The following is a 24,574-nucleotide window of genomic DNA, read 5'->3' as shown; positions in this document are numbered from 1 at the left end:
AGTGCCACAGAAACAGACCTTCCAGTTGTTTTTGTTTGTATTTTTTATTTTTTCCCCTTTTCGAATGGGAACACACTGCCCGCCTCAGACTCCACAACAGCCAGAATGGCTGAGGAGAAAGTGCCAGCATGGACGTGATGGTGAAATCGTGAAACCGTCATTTAGCTGTGTATACACACACACACATACACACACACACACATACACACACACACACACATACAGACACACACACGCGCACACACATACAGACACACACGCACATACAGACACACACACACACACACACATACAGACACACACGCACATACAGACACACACACACACACACACATACAGACACACACGCACATACAGACACACGCGCGCACACACACACACACACAGACAGACGGACAGTCCTCAGACGTGGCGGCAGCGCGCGCGCGTTGGAGCGAAAGGGCACTGAAGGCGGGCGCCGCAGGTCCTCTATAAACACCTCCTCACTCCTGATGCAGCACTCATTTCATTTGGTGGGTTAAAAGAAAGAGAAGAGCGCAGCAGGCTGGGTCCCTGCAGGAAAATGAGATGAAGTCGGGCGGTTTCTCGGCACGGGGCGGATGTTTAAGGATGCTGCGCGAGCGAGGAGGAAACGGTACCGGACCCGGCTCAGGGATGAGTGAAGCCAAAAACGAGCTCTCTCTTTCCACGAGGTGAGGTATGTAAGAATAATGCATGTGTTATTTCCCTGCTTTTATAACCGTAATATGATGTGTTTAATTAATGGGAGGAAAAGAAGGGAAACGCGCTGTTCCCTTCATCTCCACCGACATCACACACCACCACCTCACTAATGACATCACACCATCACCAACCTCACTAATGACATCACACCATCACCTACCTCACTACTGACATCACACCATCACCAACCTCACTAATGATCATCACCAACCTCACTACTGACATCACACCATCACCAACCTCACTAATGATCATCACCAACCTCACTAATTTCCATCACACCATCACCAACCTCACTAATGATCATCACCAACCTCACTAATGACCATCACCAATCTCAGTAATGACCATCACATCCATCACCAACTTCACTAATGACCATCACATCCATCACCAATCTCACTAATGACCATCACACCATCACCAACCTCACTAATGACCATCACACATCACCAACTTCACTAATGACCATCACATCCATCACCAATCTCACTAATGACCATCACATTCATCACCAACTTCACTAATGACCATCACATCCATCACCAACCTCACTAATGACCATCACATCATCACCAACCTCACTAATGATCATCACACATCACCAACCTCACTAATGATCATCACCAACCTCACTAATGACCATCACACATCACCAACCATACTAATGACATCACACCATCAATCTCACTAATGACCATCACATCCATCACAAACTTCACTAATGACCATCACATCCATCACCAATCTCACTAATGACATCACATCCATCACCAACTTCACTAATGACATCACATCCATCACCAACTTCACTAATGACCATCACATCCATCACCAACCTCACTAATGACCATCACATCCATTACCAACCTCACTAATGACTATCACATCATCACCAACCTCACTAATGACCATCACACATCACCAACCTCACTAATGACCATCACCAACCTCACTAATGACCATCACACCATCACCAACCTCACTAACGACCATCACCAACCTCACTAATGATCATCACCAACCTCACTAATGATCATCACCAACCTCACTAATGACCATCACATCCATCACTAATCTCACTAATGACCATCACATCCATCACTAATCTCACTAATGACCATCACATCCATCACTAATCTCACTAATGACCATCACATCCATCACCAACCTCATTAATGACCATCACACATCACCAACCTCATTAATGACCCTCACACCATCATCAATCTCACTCATGTCCATCACACCATCACCAACCTCACTAATGGCCATCACACCATCACCAACCTGATTAATGACCATCACACCATCACCAACCTCATTAATGACCATCACACATCACCAACCTCACTAATGGCCATCACACCATCACCAACTTCATTAATAACCATCACCAACCTCACTAATGACCAACACACCATCACCAACCTCAATACTGACCATCACACATCACCAACCTCACTAATGACCATCAACAACCTCACAAATGACCATCACTAACCTCACTAATGACCATCACACCATCACCAATCTCACTAATGACCATCACCAACCTCACTAATGACATCACGACATCACCACCCTCACTAATGACTGTCACACCATCACCAACCTCATTAATGACCATCACACCATCACCAACCTCACTAATGGCCATCACACCATCACCAACTTCATTAATAACCATCACCAACCTCACTAATGACCAACACACCATCACCAACCTCAATACTGACCATCACACATCACCAACCTCACTAATGACCATCAACAACCTCACTAATGACCATCACTAACCTCACTAATGACCATCACACCAACACCAACCTCACTAATGACTATCACACCATCACCAACCTCATTAATGACATCACGACATCACCAACCTCACTAATGACCGTCACGACATCACCAACCTCACTAATGACATCACACCATCACCAATCTCACTAATGACCGTCACACCATCACCAACCTCACTAATGACCATCACGCCATCACCAACATCACTAATGACCATCACATCACCAACCTCACTAATTACCATCACACCATCACCAACCTCATTAATGACCATCACACCGTCACCAACCTCATTAATGACATCACACATCACCAATCTCATTAATGACCATCACACCATCATCAATCTCACTAATGTCCATCACAACATCACCAACCTCACTAATGGACATCATACCATCACCAAACTCATTAATAACCATCACCAACCTCACTAATGACCATCACACCATCACCAACCTCAGTACTGACATCACACATCACCAACCTTACTAATGACCATCAACAACCTCACTAATGACCATCACCAACCTCACTAATGACCATCACCAACCTCACAAATGACCATCACACCATCACCAACCTCACTAATGACCATCACCAACCTCACTAATGACTATCACACCATCACCTACCTCATTAATGACCATCACCAACCTCACTAATGATCATCACCAACCTCACTAATGACCATCACATCCATCACTAATCTCACTAATGACCATCACATCCATCACCAACCTCACTAATGACCATCACATCCATCACCAACCTCATTAATGACCATCACACATAACCAACCTTATTAATGACCCTCACACCATCATCAATCTCACTCATGTCCATCACACCATCACTAACCTCACTCATGGCCATTCACACCATCACAACCTCATTAATGACCATCACACCATCACCAACCTCATTAATGACCATCACACATCACCAGCCTCATTAATGACCCTCACACCATCATCAATCTCACTAATGTGCATCACAACATCACCAACCTCACTAATGGCCATCACACCATCACCAACCTCATTAATAACCATCACCAACCTCACTAATGACCATCACACCATCACCAACCTCAATACTGACCATCACACATCACCAACCTCACTAATGACCATCACTAACCTCACTAATGACCATCACACCAACACCAACCTCATTAATGACCATCACACCATCACCAACCTCACTAATGACATCACGACATCACCAACCTCAATAATGACCGTCACGCCATCACCAACCTCACTAATGACATCACACCATCACCAATCTCACTAATGACCATCACATCATCACCAACCTCACTAATGACCATCACATCACCAACCTCACTGACCATCACACATCACCAACCTCACTAATGATCATCACCAACCTCACTAATGACCATCACACCATCACCAACCTCATTAATGACCATCACCAACCTCATTAATGACCATCACACATCACCAACCTCATTAATGACCCTCACACCATCATCAATCTCACTAATGTCCATCACAACATCACCAACCTCACTAATGACCATCACACCATCACCAACCTCAATACTGACCATCACACATCACCAACCTCACTAATGACCATCAACAACCTCACTAATGACCATCACTAACCTCACTAATGACCATCACACCATCACCAACCTCACTAATGACCATCACCAACCTCACTAATGACATCACGACATCACCAACCTCACTAATGACCGTCACGCCATCACCAACCTCACTAATGACATCACACCATCACCAATCTCACTAATGACCGTCACACCATCACCAACGTCACTAATGACCATCACATCACCAACCTCACTAATGACCATCACACATCACCAACCTCACTAATGATCATCACCAACCTCACTAATGACCATCACATCCATCACTAATCTCACTAATGACCATCACATCCATCACTAATCTCACTAATGACCATCACATCCATCACCAACCTCACTAATGACCATCACATCCATCACCAACCTCATTAATGACCATCACACATCACCAACCTCATTAATGACCCTCACACCATTATCAATCTCACTCATGTCCATCACATCATCACCAATCTCACTCATGTCCATCACACCATCACCAACCTCATTAATGACCATCACACCATCACCAACCTCATTAATGACCATCACACATCACCAACCTCATCAATGACCCTCACACCATCATCAATCTCACTAATGTCCATCACAACATCACCAACCTCACTAATGTCCATCACACCATCACCAACCTCATTAATGACCATCACACCATCACCAACCTTACTAATGACCATCACACCATCACCAACCTCAATACTGACCATCACACATCACCAACCTCACTAATGACCATCAACAACCTCACTAATGACCATCACACCATCACCAACCTCACTAATGACCATCACCAACCTCACTAATGACATCACACCATCACCAATCTCACTAATGAGCGTCACACCATCACTAACCTCACTAATGACCATCACACATCACCAACCTCACTAATGACCATCACATCACTAACCTCACTAATGACCATCACACATCACCAACCTCACTAATGACATCACACATCACCAACCTCACTAATGATCATCACCAACCTCACTAATGACCATCACATCCATCACTAATCTCACTAATGACCATCACATCCACCACTAATCTCACTAATGACCATCACATCCATCACCAACCTCATTAATGACCATCACACATCACCAACCTCATTAATGACCCTCACACCATTATCAATCTCACTCATGTCCATCACACCATCACCAATCTCACTAATGGCCATCACACCATCACCAACCTCATTAATGACCATCACACATCACCAACCTCATCAATGACCCTCACACCATCATCAATCTCACTAATGTCCATCACAACATCACCAACCTCATTAATGACCATCACACCATCACCAACCTTACTAATGACCATCACACCATCACCAACCTCAATACTGACCATCACACATCACCAACCTCACTAATGACCATCAACAACCTCACTAATGACCATCACTAACCTCACTAATGACCATCACACCATCACCAACCTCAATACTGACCATCACACATCACCAATCTCACTAATGACCATCAACAACCTCACTAATGACCATCACTAACCTCACTAATGACCATCACACCATCACCAACCTCACTAATGACATCACGACATCACCAACCGCACTAATGACCGTCACGCCATCACCAACCTCACTAATGACATCACGCCATCACCAACCTCACTAATGACCATCATGCCATCACCAACGTCACTAATGACCATCACATCATCACCAACCATACTAATGACATCACACCATCTTCAATCTCACTAATGACCATCACCAATCTCACTAATGACCATCACATCCATCAACAACTTCACTAATGACCATCACATCCATCACCAACCTCACTAATGACCATCGCATCCATTACCAACCTCACTAATGACATCACACATCACCAACCTCACTAATGACCATCACACCATCACCAACCTCACTAATGACCATCACCAACCTCACTAATGACTATCACACCATCACCAACCTCACTAATGACCATCATGCCATCACCAACCTCACTAATGACCATCATGCCATCACCAACCTCACTAATGACCATCACGCCATCACCAACCTCACTAATGACCGTCACACCATCACCAACCTCAGTAATGACCATCACACCATCACCAACCTCACTAATGACGTCACACCATCTTCAATCTCATTAATGAACATCACGCATCATTATTCTCACTAATGAACATCACACCATCGTCAATCTCATTAATCGCATCACACCATCACCAATCTCACTAATGACCATCACATCTTCACCAACTTCACTAATGACATCACGCCATCACCAACCTCACTAATGACCATCATGCCATCACCAACCTCACTAATGACCATCACGCCATCACCAACCTCACTAATGACCGTCACACCATCACCAACCTCAGTAATGACCATCACATCCATCACCAATCTCACTAATGACATCACATCCATCACCAACTTCACTAATGACCATCACATCCATCACCAACCTCACTAATGACCATCGCATCCATTACCAACCTCACTAATGACCATCGCATCCATTACCAACCTCACTAATGACCATCACATCCATCACCAACCTCACTAATGACCATCGCATCCATTACCAACCTCACTAATGACCATCACACATCACCAACCTCACTAATGACCATCATGCCATCACCAACCTCACTAATGACCGTCACACCATCACCAACCTCAGTAATGACCATCACACCATCACCAACCTCACTAATGTCACACCATCTTCAATCTCATTAATGAACATCACGCATCATTATTCTCACTAATGAACATCACACCATCGTCAATCTCATTAATCGCATCACACCATCACCAATCTCACTAATGACCATCACATCCTCACCAACTTCACTAATGACATCACGCCATCACCAACATCACTAATGACCATCACGCCATCACCAACCTCACTAATGACATCACACCATCACCAAGCTCACTAATCACCGTCACACCATCACCAACCTCAGTAATGACCATCATGCCATCACCAACCTCACTACTGACCATTACGCATTGCCAACCTCACTAATGATCAACACACTATCACCAACCTCACTAATGACCATCACACATCACCAACCATACTAATGACATCACACCATCATCAATCTCACTAATGACCATCACACCATCACCAACCTCACTAATGACATCACTCCATCTTCAATCTCATTAATGACCATCACAAATCATTAGTCTCACTAATGACCATCACACCATCATCACTCTCATTAATCACATCACACCATCACCAATCTCACTAATGACATCACACCATCAGTCTCATTTATTACCATCACACATCACCAATCTCACGAATGACCATCACACCATCACCAATCTTATTAATGACCCTCACACATCATCAGTCTCACTAATGACCATCACACCATCACCAATTTTATTAATGACCATTACACATCACTAATCTCATTAATGACATCACATCCATCATTAATCTCATTAATGACTATCACAAATCACCAATCTCATGAATGACCATCACACCATCACCAATCTTAACAATGACCCACGCACATCACCAGTCTCACTAATGACCAGCACACCATCATCAATCTAATTAATGAACATTACACCATCACCAATCTCATTAATGACCATCGCACCATCACCAGTCTTATTAATGACCATCTGCAATCTCATTAATGGCTATAAGAATCATAACAATCTCATTAATGGCCATCACAATGACCATTGCACCATCACCAATTTCATTTATGACATCACACATCAGCAATCTCATGAATGACATCACACCATCCCCAGTCTCATTAATGACCATCACACCATCACCAGTCTCATTAGTGACCATCACACCATCACCAATCTCATTAATGACATCACACCATCACGAATCTCATTAGTGACCATCACACCATCACCAGTCTCATTAGTGACCATCACCAGTCTCATTAGTGACATCACACCATCACCAGTCTCATTAGTGACCATCACACCATCACCAATCTCATTAGTGACCATCACACCATCACCAATCTCATTAGTGACCATCACACCATCACCAGTCTCATTAGTGACCATCACACCATCACCAGTCTCATTAGTGACCATCACCAGTCTCATTAGTGATCATCACACCATCACCAGTCTGATTAGTGACCATCACACCATCACCAGTCTCATTAGTGACCGTCACACCATCACCAATCTCATTAGTGACCATCACACCATCACCAGTCTCATTAGTGACCATCACACCATCACCAGTCTCATTAGTGATGTCACACCATCACCAATCTCAGTAGTGACCATCACACCATCACCAGTCTCATTAGTGACCATCACACCATCACCAGTCTCATTAGTGACCATCACCAGTCTCATTAGTGACTGTCACACCATCACCAATGTCATTAGTGACCATCACACCATCATCAGTCTCATTAGTAACCATCACACCATCACCAGTCTCATCACCAGTCTCATTAGTGGCGTCACACCATCACCAATCTCATTAGTGACCATCACACCATCACCAGTCTCATTAGTGACCATCACCAGTCTCATTAGTGACCATCACACCATCACCAGTCTCATCACCAGTCTCATTAGTGATGTCACACCATCACCAATCTCATTAGTGACCATCACACCATCACCAGTCTCATTAGTGACCGTCACACCATCACCAATCTCATTAGTGACAATCACCAGTCTCATTAGTGACCATCACACCATCACCAGTCTCATTAGTGACCATCACACCATCACCAGTCTCATTAGTGACCATCACACCATCACCAGTCTCATTAGTGACCATCACCAGTCTCATTAGTGACCATCACACCATCACCAGTCTCATTAGTGACCATCACACCATTACCAGTCTCATTAGTGACCATCACCAGTCTCATTAGTGATGTCACACCATCACCAATCTCATTAGTGACCATCACACCATCACCAGTTTCATTAGTGACCATCACCAGTCTCATTAGTGACCATCACAATGACCATTACAATCCTCAACAATCTCATTTTGTCCTAAAATGCTGTGCACATTTCCAACACAAAGTGAATCATAATCACTGAAGACATTTTTGTCAGCATCATGGACTTAATATCACTGATGAATGAATGGACAGGACTGATTCATTCACTGTGTGCCACCACAACACTGCACAAAATAAAATCACATCTTAACAGCTCAGCAAGAAGAAATGTCTTGTATATAGTCAAATGTGTCTAGATTTCCTGTTATAAGGTCACAATAAACCAAATATATGATTATTAAACATTTTTAATTCAATAGGTGTGCTCTATTGGTATAATTTGCTCATTTTAAATATTTATTTCTAGAAATAAGCTTGAAATTATTAGAAATGTCAAGAAATAGGTTTAATAATTATACATTTGGTTTGTTGTAATTTTATAACAGGAAATTCTAGCTAAATTTGATTATATTTCAGATATTTTGACTCTTCTCTGCAGTTGTAAGCCAATAACCTTTACAAGACGTCACATATTGACGAGTCTCATTTCTCCCAGAAAGGCACATTGGCTCCCTGTCCTACACTTGTATAGTGACTGATCTTAGTAATAAAAAGAAAACAAAAAACTGGCAGCAGTTTGATCAGAAATGGCAGCCATGTCACTCTGGCTCATTTTGATAACTGCTGTTGCCAGGGAATGGAGGACAGAGATAGAGGAAAGAGGCCACTGGGGTAAACACACCGCTGAGATAAGCACAGGGCTGCAGGGAAATGAGCGCTGTCTCTGGGAGCCAGTGTTTAGCATGCATTCCCTCAATGCACTTAATGAATAATGAGAGTGAAGGTCAGGTGTAGTGTTTGTACAGCAAAGCACATGCTGTTGCATTTTTGACAGACTGTTAATCTATGTCCAATGCTACATTCAGAACATGGTGCTACCTTGAAATATTATTTTGTGGCCAGAGATGGCTACAAGGTCAAACAAACTCTAATTGTTTTAAATTCAATTAAAATTTTATTTGCAGACCTGCCGCCCTTTACCTTTCCTTAATTTTGCATTTTAACATCAAGGTACGCTGCTATGAGTTAGAAAATGCACAAAAAAGGTACATGAGCCAATAGACATGTGACTCTAGAATGACTGAGAGTTGATTTCAGCTCACCAATAGCAACAGACCCCATAGAAGTCCCGCCTCCTTCCTTTATGTGTAATTTTTTAGCATTGTTTAACTAAAACAGCATCATTCCCCCCTATTCCCACCCACACAAATGCTTAACAATGTATATATGTATGTCTATACACATAATACAATTTCTACCTTAGACAAGTGATTTGTGAATGGACCCTGGGGTTGGTAGGTCTGCATTTGGATAGTGCTTTTAACAATAGGTATACAAAGCAGCTGTACAGAAATCCAGATGTAGATTTAGAGCAAACCAGAGGTGACAATGGTGGTGGTGGTGGGGAATTCCCCATGACATGTTGAGGAAGAAACCTTGAGAGGAACCAGACTCCAAAGGGAAGTGTTTGTGAAAGGATGTTCAGTATGAGCATATTGTGAATAGGAGTCATAAACAGTCTTAGGGTTTCCATGTACCATCCATACCAGCAGCTTGAGAGTCACAAGAGCAGAAAGATCCAAGTAGATGTCAAGGTTCAGGATGAATCAGGCAGGTCTATATACTCCTGATTCTCATCTGTCTACAACCCTGGTTCCAAAAAAGCTGGGACGCTGTGTAAAACATAAATAAAAACAGAATTTAATGATTTGCAAATCCTTTTTGACGTATATTCAATTGAATAAAATACAAAGACAAGATATTTAATGTTCAAACTGATAAACTTTATTCATCTCATTCGCGGGCCAGATCCGGCCCGCCACCCCCCTTTGACCGGCCCCCCAGCCCCTCTGCCCCCCATCACTTGAACCGGCCCTATGAGGCAATCCCCAAAAGTGGTCATGGCCTATTTTTTAAATTGCTTTTTGGCAAATAATAACATGTCTGCATCTTGTATTTTGTTGATTTTATCAATTAAAATTGATATTTAGTTATAAAATGAACTATTCATATTTTCCGAATTTTCGTCATATGCTCGCGATCAAGCAGTGACAGGCAGCGCATGCGCAAAGAACTATCAGTGTTCAGGACAGCAAAGTGGCTAGCGGTAAGCGAAAAGCTGACAGAGAGTGCAGAGTTTTTAAAGAACAGTGGACCACCGATTATTTTTTCGTTCAGTGTAAGGACCGTGCAGTTTGTCTTGTATGTAAAGAAAGTGTGCCGGTTTTCAAAGAATATAATCTGCGTCGTCACTATGAAACCCGCCACAAAGCAGGGTTCGAATTATACATTTGACCCTATGGGGGTCTCTATTTAAAAAAAAAAAAAGCAATGCATACTCGCTCTCCTGGACCAGCGCACTTTTGCGCACTGCAGTGCACAGCTTTCACACACAGGCGCGCGCACGCACACACACGCGGTGTTGCATGCATATTATATATATATATATATATATATATATATATATATATATATATATATATATATATATATATATTGTTAAACAAATTATATATATATATATATATATATATATATATATATATATATATATATATATATATATTGTTAAACAAAGGAAGATCGTTGTGAGATAGAGGACAAGTCTTCTTCGGACATTCGATTTCGCAGGCTGCAAATTTCAGTTTGCGCGCATAGTGGTGTGGTGGTGAAGTACAGCCGCACATGTTGCGGTTTAATAACACGTTCAATACAAAGTTATGGCTGCATGGTGATCGGAAATGAAATGAGTTTTATTTATATTTATATGGTGATATAGGCTATTCAAGCTTATTATGGTGATATATGACGTATTTGAGAGAGTTGCACAGAAAATTAAGTTTGCTTCTTTCATGGGAGCCTGAGGGAATGGGAGCTCAGCTCCTATTGGCTCCCACGTAATTCGAACTATGCCACAAAGAGTATGCTAGTTTGCGAGGGCAAACAAGAGAAGACAGGATTCGGAGGATGAAATGCGGACTGGCTGCACAACAGAATGTATTCCTTCGCCAAACCCAGATCAACCAGGCTGCTGTCCGAGCTCGCTATAAGGTAGCTCGCCTACTAGCTACCCATGGAAAGCCGTTTACTGATGGGGACTTTGTTAAAGTATGCATGCTTGCTGTGGCCGAGGAGGTGTATCCCGACAAGAAGGATATGCGCTCAACGCAGTGAGTCTCTCCGCACCTACTACGACCAGGCAAACTGAAGATTTGGGGGACAACGTGTATGACCAGCTGAATGAGAGAGCGTCAGAATTCGAGTTTTTTGCTTTGGCTATGGATGAGAGCAATGACGTGCAGGACACAGCACAACTGCTGTGATCTATTGCTCATATTATTATAATTTCACTGTTTTTTAAAATGTATTTATTTTATAGGCCTATTTATTTGACCTTTATTAAGTGCTGCATACAATTATTATTAATATTATTAATAATATCAACAGGCTTACCTACAATTTATAATTTTCCACTCACCTTTGCCAGTGTCAATCACCTCAACTAGACAGATGTTTCTTACCTTGACAGCTTTGATATTATTTTTATTAGAAAATAAATAAATGGAATATATGTGGTATTTCAAATTAAAACAAAGTGTGAAGACTAGTAAAGATAAACAAATATGTGCCAGGAATCAAGTGTTGATATAGTAGTGGGGATATAGTAGTGTGGATATAGTAGTATGGATATAGTAGTGAGGATATAGTAGTATGGATATAGTAGTGTGGATATAGTAGTATGGATATAGTAGTGAGGATATAGTAGTATGGATATAGTAGTGGGGATATAGTAGTATGGATATAGTAGTGTGGATATAGTAGTATGGATATAGTAGTGAGGATATAGTAGTATGGATATAGTAGTGTGGATATAGTAGTGAGGATATAGTAGTATGGATATAGTAGTGTGGATATAGTAGTGAGGATATAGTAGTGGGGATATAGTAGTATGGATATAGTAGTGGGGATATAGTAGTGTGGATATAGTAGTATGGATATAGTAGTGAGGATATAGTAGTATGGATATAGTAGTGGGGATATAGTAGTGGGGATGGCCGTGCCAGGCTAGTAATCTCTACTACACAATGAGGCCTGCTGGTGGTCATATTTGTCTGGGTTATACAATTCTGTGTGATATAGCTGACCCGACCCCGGCCCCCATCACAGTCAGGAACGACAATGTGGCCCCCAGAGAAAAAAGTTTGGTGACCCCTGTTCTACAGGGTCACAGGCAAGCTGGAGCCTATCCCAGCTGACTACGGGCGAAAGGTGGGGTACACCCTGGACAAATCGCCAGGTCATCACAGGGCTGACACATAGACACAGACAACCATTCACACTCACATTCACACCTACGGTCAATTTAGAGTCACCAGTTAACCTAACCTGCATGTCTTTGGACTGTGGGGGAAACCGGAGCACCCGGAGGAAACCCACGCGGACACGGGGAGAACATGCAAACTCCGCACAGAAAGGCCCTCGCCGGCTATGGGGCTCGAACCCGGACCTTCTTGCTGTGAGGCGACAGTGCTAACCACTACACCACCGTGCCGCCCATAAACTTTATTGTTTTTTTGTAAATATACACTCATACTGAATTTGATGCCTGCAACACGGTCCAAAAAAAGTTAGGACACTGGCATATTTACCACTGTGTTACATCACCTTTTCTTTTAACAACACTCAGTAAGAGTTTTGGAACTGAGGACACTAACTGTTGAAGTTTTGAACATGAATTTCTTTCCCATTCTTGCTTGATATAAGACTTCAGTTGCTCAACAGTTCAGGGTCTCTGTTGTCATATTTTGCGCTTCATAATGCACAATACATTTTCAACGGGAGACAGATCTGGACTGTAGACAGGCCAGTTTAGCGCCTGCACTCTTTTACTGTGAAGCCCTGCTGTTTTAATATATGCAGAATGTGGCTTGGCATTGTCTTTCTGGAATAAGCAAGGACATCCTTGAAAAGCTGTTGTTCCAAAACCTGTAAGTACCTTTCAGCATTATTGGTACTTTCACAGATGTGCAAGTTACCCATGCCATGGGCACTAACACACTTCCATACCATCACAGATGCTGGCTTTTGAACTTTGTGATGGTAACAATCTGGATGGTACTTTTCCTCTTTAGCCCGGAGGACACATCGTCCATGATTTCCAAAAACAATTCAAAATGTGAATTTGTCAGACCATAGCACACTTTTCCACTTTGCATCAATTCATCCCAGATGAGCTCAGGCCCAGAGAATTCAGTAGCGTTTCTGGATGTTGTTAATATTTGGCTTTTGCTTTGCATGGTGGATGCCGCGACAAACTGTGTTTACTGATAACGGTTTTCCAAAGTGTTCCTGAGCCTATGTAGTAATGTCCTTTATACAATCTTGTCGTTTTTAATGCAGTGTCGCCTGAGGGATCAAAGGTCACGGGTGTTCAGCGTTGGTTTTCAGCCTTGCCCCTTACATGCACAGATTCCTCTGGATTCTCTGAATCTTTTGATAATATTATGGAATATTGATGATGAAATTCCTAAATTCCTTGCAATTGTACTTGGAGAAACATTGTTCTTAAACTGTTGGACCATTTGTCCATGCAGTTTTTTTTTACAAAGTTGTGAATCTCGCTCCATCTTTGCCTGGGAATGACTGAGCCTTTCAAATTCACCGAGTAACCTGTAGAATGTTTACCAAACAAGTGTTTTTTGAGCATTCCATAATTTTCCCATTCTTTAGTTGCTCCTGTCCCAACTTTTTTAGGCATTAAATTCAGAATGAGTGTACCGTATGTTTACAACAAACATTAAAGTTTGAACATTAAACATCTTGTCTGTATATTTTTATTCAATTGAATATAGGTCAAAAAGGATTTGCAAATCATTGCATTCTGTTTTTATTTATGTTTTACACAGCATCCCAACATTTTTGGAATCGGGGTTGTATATAAATATGTTTACATCTACTATTAATTAGTGACTACCCATAAAACAGTGTATAATCAGCAACACGACATACTGCTTCTTCTTCAGAGCTGCCTTCGAGAAATTGTGGCGGCTTCCAAGAAGTTTATTCTTCATCCATGAACAGCGGTTCATCACTTAATTGTGCTGACATCATTTCCTCAGCTTTATTGCATACACAAACGCAGACACAGGCTGCCTGTCTCAGAAGTAATTACCAGAGTATGCCCTGTACAACTTCATTAAACAATATCTCCTTGCCATTTCTATTCCCCAAGCATCCTGACAAGTCTTTGCTGCGATCAGCTGAGCCAGGAAACTCTTAATGAATTAAAATGTAAATGGCCGTGGAGACCATTAGAGCTGATCTACAGCTTATTTCCAGGACAAAACGTCAGTGGGAGGATGACAATTGTTGAAACGTATTATTCTGTGAACACAAAAGGTCAGTGTTGTGCTGCTATTGTGTGCAAGGGACAATCTGGATTTTATTGCCATGGAAACATATTTTGTCATGTCCCTTTAGGGAAAATAGTGGTAATACTAACAAGTGTTGCCAGGCAAAACAAACCTCGCCTGGCAGCACTTATTTTATACCTATATGTTGATAATGGTAATATTTCTCAATAATCAGCTGTCAGGTTACAGTCCTATGAAAACCCATGACCTCGAGTTTGACATTTCAAAGTCATTCAAGGTCAAAGTCATGGTGCCAAATGAAAGCCCATATGGCACTTCCTATAAGTTTATAATGGGAAATATCTGTCTACCACCAACCGTTTTCAAGTTACAGCCCTTTGAAAATCCATGACCTTTCAAGGTCACATATCATGGTGCCAAATGAAAGGCCATATGGGAGTTCCTATATGCTCATAATAGTAAACATTTATCTATCGGCAACCGTTTTTGAGCTATAACGGAAAATATGTTATTTTGACCGAAAGGTTGACCTTTCCAGTGACCTTGACCTTCACCTTGACCCAATTACCCCCCAAATTTAATCAGGTAATCTACGGACCATTGCCCACCTACCCTGAAAATTTGAAGTCAGTCGGTGCAACCAACTAGACGCTAGATTGTTAACAGTCAGACACGCACACAAACAAACCACACTGATTACAATACCTCGCACCGCTGAGTCCGTCGCGGACGAGGTAATAATAGTGAGCGATTTGAGTTACGTTCAGTCATCCCAGAGCGCGAACACGATGTTCTGTCGTATCATGACAAGTGAATTGAGCAAGAATTCATCTCATCTCATTATCTCTAGCCGCTTTATCCTGTTCTACAGGGTCGCAGGCAAGCTGGAGCCTATCCCAGCTGACTACGGGCGAAAGGCGGGGTACACCCTGGACAAGTCGCCAGGTCATCACAGGGCTGACACATAGACACAGACAACCATTCACACTCACATTCACACCTACGCTCAATTTAGAGTCACCAGTTAACCTAACCTGCATGTCTTTGGACTGTGGGGGAAACCGGAGCACCCGGAGGAAACCCACGCGGACACAGGGAGAACATGCAAACTCCGCACAGAAAGGCCCTCGCCGGCCCCGGGGCTCGAACCCAGGACCTTCTTGCTGTGAGGCGACAGCGCTAACCACTACACCACCGTGCCGCCCCTGAGCAAGAATTATAAACAGTAAAGATGTTGATCGTTATGTGGCTTGAAAATCAGAATAAATCAGCAAAACATTAGATGTGCTAACTCAACTATTTGCTAGCATAGCAGTAGGAAAGTGCTTAGCAGGCCATAGTAGTGGATGAATGGAAAAAAAAACACTTTAATCATCATCATTAAAAAAAAATGCCACCAGAGAACAGAACAAGACCTTCCTGGAGTGTTATAAAACAGGAAAAGCATGTAGAGTTTGTGAGAAAGTCTTACAGATAGCATGATGGAAAGAGAAGAAAAGAATAGCGAAACATAGCGACATGGGCACACATGAAAACACACAAAACTGTCCCACTTGTCTGGATATTGATAAAAATATGAACCGGTCAGATGTCTGTGAAGATTCTCAGTCATCCAGGTCATGGTAAACTGTGGGTGGTAAAAGAGAGCAACTGGACTTGCTTGAAGAATCTTGAAGACGTTTCACCTCTCATCCGAAAGGCTTCTTCAGTTCTGTCTGACTGGTAGGGAACATCAGGTATTTATCCTCTCATGGATGAAAAGCTCATCTAAGGTGTGAATTATGTGAAAGGGGAGAGCGCGAACGCAGCCCCCCACTATCAGAAATTATGCAGTTGAGATTCCTGCATTTGAGGAATTCACAAAGGTCAGCACAGCCTGAGTGCAATGGTTAGACCTCACTTTGGGCAAAGCACCTTCTTGATCATGGTGTTGCCCCTGCCAGGTGAGTATGAGCTTTTCATCCATGAGAGGATAAGGCCAAAAAAAAAAAAAAATAGTGTGTTTCCAGTAACATGAAATACTAAAATAAGGTCGGTAGGTAGGAAAGGTTTTTTTTTCTTAATTTTTTTTAAATTTTGTTCGAAAAAATTAACACAAGTAAACATCTTACAAAATAGTATTTTGGCACAGAATCCTTTATACCACACATCATAATAAAATAAGTGTTTTAAATCTTTAAACGAATAAAAAAATATCGCGAGAGTTCGAGTTATGATCTACGGAAGCGATATTTCATGATATTTTCATGTAATAACGTGAAAACACCTTATCAAGAAATAACGTGAAAATAACGTCCTAGGCTAGGCTACTTCCATTAAAAGCAGACGGCCTCGCCTAGCCTACTGTAGAACTTGGGTCGAGCAAAAACACCGAGCAAAAACATGGCTGAATCCTGAATGACTCCTATTTGTATAAATAGGGGACTACATAGGCGACAAAATGTAGTGTTTTTCCCTGCCATGGAAGTGCACTTGTATACTGAAAAGGAAGTAATTTGCATTACAGCCTTGAATAAGGATTCAAAATGGCGGCTCGGCTCAGTTTTCCCTTCCTCCTTCAGTATACAAGTGCGCTTCCATGTTTATGCAGGAGGGCTGATAGAAGTGGCGAAACATTTTACTTTTTATCGTTTCTTTCACAACTTGAATGCGTTGAAACAAAAAATTATGACAAACTAACGCCGCTTACACTAAAATATCGAGGGAAATTTGTAATAAAAACTTTACGGTCGGCAATTTCGACGCGGAAATTCTCGATCGGTCGGGTTACCGGAAACACACTATTTTTTTTATTTGGCCTAAATACCTGATGCTCCTTACCAGTCAGACAGAACTGAAGAAGCCTTTTGGATGAGAGTTGAAACGTCTTCAAGATTCTTCAAGCAAGTCCAGTTGCTCTCTTTTACCACCCACAGAACCGGTCAGATCCAAAATCTCCTTCATTGCCAAAACGTAGAATGTTCATCCCTACTAGTCACTCACTATGGACTACAGTGAGTATACATTCAGCTTATTGAAATAAAGTTTGAAGGAAACTGAAAAGTGTTGGGCAAGTTCACTGGTCGCCCCCATATGGTGCAAGAGAAAAGCCAGCACCCAAGGGAGCAAAACTAGGGGTGGGAGGGATGGTACACTCCCTCCATCTGTCAATCAGAGTGCCAATCATGGGCTTCTGTGAGCTCGGGTACGTGGAAGAGGGCATATAGTACTTTCCACTGTGTGTTTAAACACTGCTCTGTATAAGCAGCAGTTTTAAAAAAAATGCAGTTGGCTGGTTTAATGTGTCTCAGAGGAAGTAGGTGTTAGTCTTCAGAGTCCCTAGTCGGTTCAAAAGATGTAGTAGCTAAGCAACAAATTGATTAGCTGCTAACAAATGAGCTGTCCCTGATGTTGAGCTGCGAAAAAAAAAAAAAAACCTGGACTGGTCATATGTGTGTGTTAGCTTGTAGTGTTTATTTCTGCTTCATGCTTGAGCATAATTACTCCAGAACTATGACCCTGACTAGAATGAAATGCTAACTGAAATTAAATACATTTCTTCTACTTAGCAACACGAGTTCTATGAATAAACATTGCAGAGCTGACCAGACTGTGCTTTAAGTAAAAATAAAGCTTAAAAGTCTTTGTTCATGACATTTCTCTCTTGGTCCATTACAGGTCTGACTTACCACAGCTACAGAAATGGTGTACGCTTTGCCAATGGATGCTGCGAAGCCGTCTCTGCACACGACACTCCTGACATACCTGATGCCGAACAGTTCGGAGAGGGACAACGTGTCGACTCTCCCAGGCAGTTCACCCACACCTGTCTGCAATTTGGACACGCCCTCGTTCCAGCCTAACAGCACCCGGGTGTCCTACGAGCTCACTCCAGCAGAAGTGACCATTCTCGGGCTGATCTTTGGAATCTTTTGGTTGGTCTCAGTTCTAGGGAATGCTTTGGTGTGTCTGGTGATACACCGCAGCCGCAGAACTCAGTCCACTACAAATTACTTTGTGGTGTCTATGGCCTGTGCTGATTTGCTGCTGAGCTTGGGCTGCGCTCCGTTCCTTCTGCTCCAGGTCTCATCCGGGTATTGGCCCCTGAGCGCGGCAGCCTGCAAGGCAGTGCGTTACATCCAGCACTTGTGCCCTGGTGTGCAGGTCTACGTGCTTCTTTCCATCTGTGTGGATCGCTTCTACACGATCGTGTATCCACTAAGCTTCAAAGTGTCTCGGGAGAAGGCAAAACGCATGATTCTGGCTTCCTGGCTCTTTGACACAGCCTTCGTCTCGCCGTGCCTCTTTTTCTATGGATCTCCTTCATCAATTGCGCAAAGACACTGCGAATTTTTCCTTCCAGGATCTTGGGATGGTCTGGCCTACGCTCTGATTCACCTCCTGTTTGGGTTCCTGGTTCCAGCGCTTCTTATCTTATCCTTCTACCAGAGGGTCGTGCGCTACATCTGGCGGATTAGTGTGGACGGACGCACTGTGCGAAGGACTATGAACATCGTACCCAGAACAAAAGTGAAAACCATCAAGATGTTCCTGATGCTCAACACTGTGTTCCTCCTCACATGGATGCCTTTTTATGTAGCACAGCTTTGGCATCCTGATGTATCTGCTGGCCCCAGCAGGCAGGGGGCGCTGTTCTTTGTTGCAGTCGCATGGATGTCGTTCAGCTCCACTGCTTCGAAGCCAACGCTGTACTCGGTGTACAACGCCAATTTCAGACGAGGAATGAGAGAGACGTTCTGCATGTCGTCGATGAAGTGCTACCGGAGCAACGCGTACACCATCACCGCCAGTTCACGGATAGCGAAAAAAAATTACGTCGGTGTAGTAGACTTGCCTGTGCCGCCAAAAACTCTGATCAAAGATTCCGTTTATGACACTTTTGACCGTGAAGCGAAAGAGAAAAAACTAGCATGGCCTATAAGTGTCAACCCACCAAATACATTTGTATAGATTGGTATGGCGTGGTGACGTCCGTCCGAACGTCCTCAAAGGTGCTTAGGTTCACATTTCTTGGAATGCACCAAGCATCAAGAACTGAAAGTCCTCTACCTATCGTCATTCGAACTGAAACAGACAAGTAGGATGTGAAAGAAGCAAAAACGTGCTCAGTTTAACTGACAGTAGCCAGGTGTCTGGCTCATATGTTCGTGAGGAGAAACACTTTTTGTCTCATTTCTATCTGTAGTATGTTAGGTAACGTTAAATTCCTGTGTGTTGTTTCTCGTGATCATAAATGTCGTGATGAAAAACGGAAGACGCTTGTTGAGAGAAAGGAACCGCAAGTCTGTCGTATCTACAGTACTGTGCAAAAGTCTTAGACACCCTATGTTTTTTTTTCCATATAAACTTTGTTATAGATTTCTATTTTATGATTTCGACATTATCGAGTCAAAACATTACAACATTTTAGAGTCCAAACGTTCGTTTTCCAGCACAAAATTAAATGTTGCAGGGGAAAAAAAAGTTTGTAATATGTCTGAGCAACATATTCCATAAGAGAGCACTTTTCAGATTAAAAAAGAAACCATAATGAAGGCTGCTGGGTTTTGGTGTAAAATGAAGAAGCGAGTGTGACCGTCAAAGCGTCCAGAAGAACTGTGGCTGGTTCTGGAAGATGCTCAGTAAAACCTACAGCTCATTTCCACATAAAACTGCACTCATTGGACCTGAGACTACTTTTTTTTTTTAAAGCAAAGGGTCGTCTCACACCAAATACTGACTTTGTTTCATTTATTATGCCTTACTGATTACTGTTTATAGTATTTTTTTTAATTTTGAAACATTTCATTATTTTTAAGCCATTTTTGTTCTACAGCATTTCTTTACACGTGCCTAAGACTTTTGTGCTTACAGTACTGTACATGTCCATGCGGTCTAAGATTTGTTCTACGGGATTTTTGAGAAGAATGGGCTTTCTGATGATACTACTGCTGTGATGATGCTTTCATTTATTACCATAGAGTGTTACTTTCTGTAGGAAACACATCCTGTTCCGGCAAATGTCCCGATCTGTGTTGCATTAATCAATGATGAGTAAAGAATAAAAAAAAAAAGAATTAGTTGCATATCAAATACATGCTCAATGTCTGAATGTTTGAGTAATAGTCTTCTATGAAGATCACTGTAGAGCAGATGGCGTTATTTCTTCCTTTATGAGTAGCAAACAGTGTTCAAATATACAGTGGTGCTTGAAAGTTTGTAAACCCTTTAGAATTTTCTATATATTTCTGCATAAATATGACCTAAAACATCATCAAATAAAGAGAACCCAGTTAAACAAATGAGACAAAAATATTATACTTGGTCATTTATTTATTGAGGAAAATGATCCAATATTACATATCTGTGAGTGGCAAAAGTATGTGAACCTTTGCTTTCAGTATCTGGTGTGACCCCCTTGTGCAGCAATAACTGCAACTAAACGTTTCCGATAACTGTTGATCAGTCCTGCACACCAGCTTGGAGGAGTTTTAGCCCGTTCCTCCATACAGAACAGCTTCAACTCTGGGATGTTGGTGGGTTTCCTCACATGAACTGCTTGCTTCAGGTCCTTCCACAACATTTCCATTGGATTAAGGTCAGGACTTTGACTTGGCCATTCCAAAACATTAACTTTATTCTTCTTTAACCATTCTTTGGCAGAACGACTTGTGTGCTTAGGGTCGTTGTCTTGCTGCATGACCCACCTTCTCTTGAGATTCAGTTCATGGACAGATGTCCTGACATTTTCCTTTAGAATTCGCTGGTATAATTCATCAATGATGGCAAGCTGTCCTGGCCCAGATGGAGCAAAACAGGCCCAAACCATGATACTACCACCACCATGTTTCACAGATGGGATAAGGTTCTTATGCTGGAATGCAGTGTTTTCCTTTCTCCAAACATAATGCTTCTCATTTAAACCAAAAAGTTCTATTTTGGTCTCAATCATCCACAAAACATTTTTCCAATAGCCTTCTGGCTTGTCGACGTGATCTTTAGCAAACTGCAGACGAGCAGCAATGTTCTTTTTGGAGAGCAGTGGCTTTCTCCTTGGAACCCTGCCATGCACACCATTGTTGTTCAGTGTTCTCCTGATGGTGGACTCATGAACATTAGCCAATGTGAGAGAGGCCTTCAGTTGCTTAGAAGTTACCCTGGGGTCCTTTGTGACCTCGCTGACGATTTCACACCTTGCTCTTGGAGTGATCTTTGTTGGTCGACCACTCCTGGGGAGGGTAACAATGGTCTTGAATTTCCTCCATTTGTACACAATCTGTCTGACTGTGGATTGGTGGAGTCCAAACTCTTTAGAGATGGTTTTGTAACCTTTTCCAGCCTGATGAGCATCAACAACGCTTTTTCTGAGGTCCTCAGAAATCTCCTTTGTTCGTGCCATGATACACTTCCACAAACGTGTTGTGAAGATCAGACTTTGATAGATCCCTGTTCTTTAAATAAAACAGGGTGCCCACTCACACCTGATTGTCATCCCATTGATTGAAAACACCTGACTCTAATTTCACCTTCAAATTAACTGCTAATCCTAGAGGTTCACATACTTTTGCTACTCACAGATATATAATATTGGATCATTTTCCTCAATAAATAAATGACCAAGTATAATATTTTTGTCTCATTTGTTTAACTGGGTTCTCTTTATCTACTTTTAGGACTTGTGTGAAAATCTGATGTTTTAGGTCATATTTATGCAGAAATATAGAAAATTCTAAAGGGTTCACAAACTTTCGAGCACCACTAATAGATCCATTCACACAAAGCTATTTCAATATGAACACCATCAGTGTCTAAATGAAGACGGTGTGACATTTTCAACATTAACTTTCCATGCTTGTGTGCGCTCTGGTTGATTGTCTGACTGAGAAGAAACCTCAAATTAAATTTAATTATATTTGACAAAAGGCATAAACCAGAAGACATCAGGTCTTTCACTGTAAAATCTATCACCATTAAGCAAGACATGAATTTACAGATAACATCAATTAACTGTGGAAGATCAGAAAGGTCAGGAGTTTTCTTGACATCACGATGGCGAAATGTACAATATGATGAGGCAATTTCCGTCACGGTTAGCCTCATGTCTGTGCATCCATCACTCAAAAAGGCGTCTCTGCACCTGTAACGTCATGGATCGTGATGCTGAACAGGTCATCAGTTTCATCACGAGACAACTTGAGGGACCAGGATGTGTCCATGGTTACTGCATGACGTTTAAGAGATGCCACTTAAATGGTTTGTTGCTCACAACTCCTCCCCCTCCTCTTTGTCACAATCTTCACAAATGAGCTGTAATTACTGCAGAATCTCAGAGATCCACTTTTGTTATCTTGACCTCACAGGAAAAAAAAGAGATCACATGATGTGATGAATAATGGAATCAGTTAGAAAAAAATAGAAATATCCTTTAGGACTGAATGAAAAAACAAACCACTGACAAACCCAGTAGAGGAAAGAAATCTTAAACATTTCCACTAAGCAATTGCACATCTTTATTAGGTTTTTTTTTGTTACATAGACAAATAGTTTCAGCTTTTGCCAACAGTTCTATACATACTTTATACATAAATATAAAAATAATCCATATATTTCTGTGCAAAATAATGACGTTATTGGAAACGGACAGGCAAGAAACAGGGAAACAGAAGCACAGCACTGTTCAAAAGCACGTTATCGATCCAGTCATTTTGCTTGACGTAACGTCGATTTGTTTGTCTCATTCACATAAATGTTATGTCAAATGATCAAATTATTCATATTGTCCAAAATATGAAAATATGGTATGTTTATCAACACAGCTTATCTACTCGGTCTTCAACTTGGTTTCATACATCATGTTAAATGTTCTAGTTATAAACTAACCCTTTCTTTCGGTGCACTATCTGGTCTGAATATGCACATGTCTGGAAATCATCTGGAGAAAAATAATATTTTTATACACACACACACCATTCACTGGATATGAGCAATCGCACGCTCTGAT

The 24,574-nt window shown here is 41.9% G+C and overlaps 1 protein-coding gene and 1 non-coding gene across 3 annotated transcripts; one reads left to right on the top strand and one right to left on the bottom strand.

Annotated features, from left to right (window-relative positions):
• The first annotated feature begins 366 nt into the window (after window positions 1-366).
• gpr19 (G protein-coupled receptor 19) lies at window positions 367-21,585 on the top strand. 2 transcript variants are annotated; one of them, XM_060903596.1, is made up of 2 exons: window positions 367-692; window positions 19,252-21,585. In XM_060903596.1, exon 2 carries the CDS (start codon window positions 19,276-19,278, stop codon window positions 20,542-20,544), a length of 1,269 nt encoding a protein of 422 aa, XP_060759579.1. In that variant the 5' UTR covers window positions 367-692; window positions 19,252-19,275; the 3' UTR covers window positions 20,545-21,585. The 2 variants fall into 2 exon arrangements, with proteins under 2 accessions (XP_060759579.1, XP_060759578.1); XM_060903595.1 differs by having other exon boundaries at window positions 367-697.
• LOC132870248 (U1 spliceosomal RNA) lies at window positions 17,382-17,545 on the bottom strand. Its single transcript, XR_009651089.1, has one exon. It is a non-coding gene; the product is annotated as a U1 spliceosomal RNA (small nuclear RNA).
• Window positions 21,586-24,574: the final 2,989 nt, after the last annotated feature.

The sequence above is a fragment of the Neoarius graeffei genome, chromosome 21 (genome assembly GCF_027579695.1).
Source record: "Neoarius graeffei isolate fNeoGra1 chromosome 21, fNeoGra1.pri, whole genome shotgun sequence".
In the NCBI taxonomy this organism is placed as follows: Eukaryota; Metazoa; Chordata; class Actinopteri; order Siluriformes; family Ariidae; genus Neoarius; species Neoarius graeffei.
This window is presented reverse-complemented; position numbering and strand designations above follow the sequence as displayed.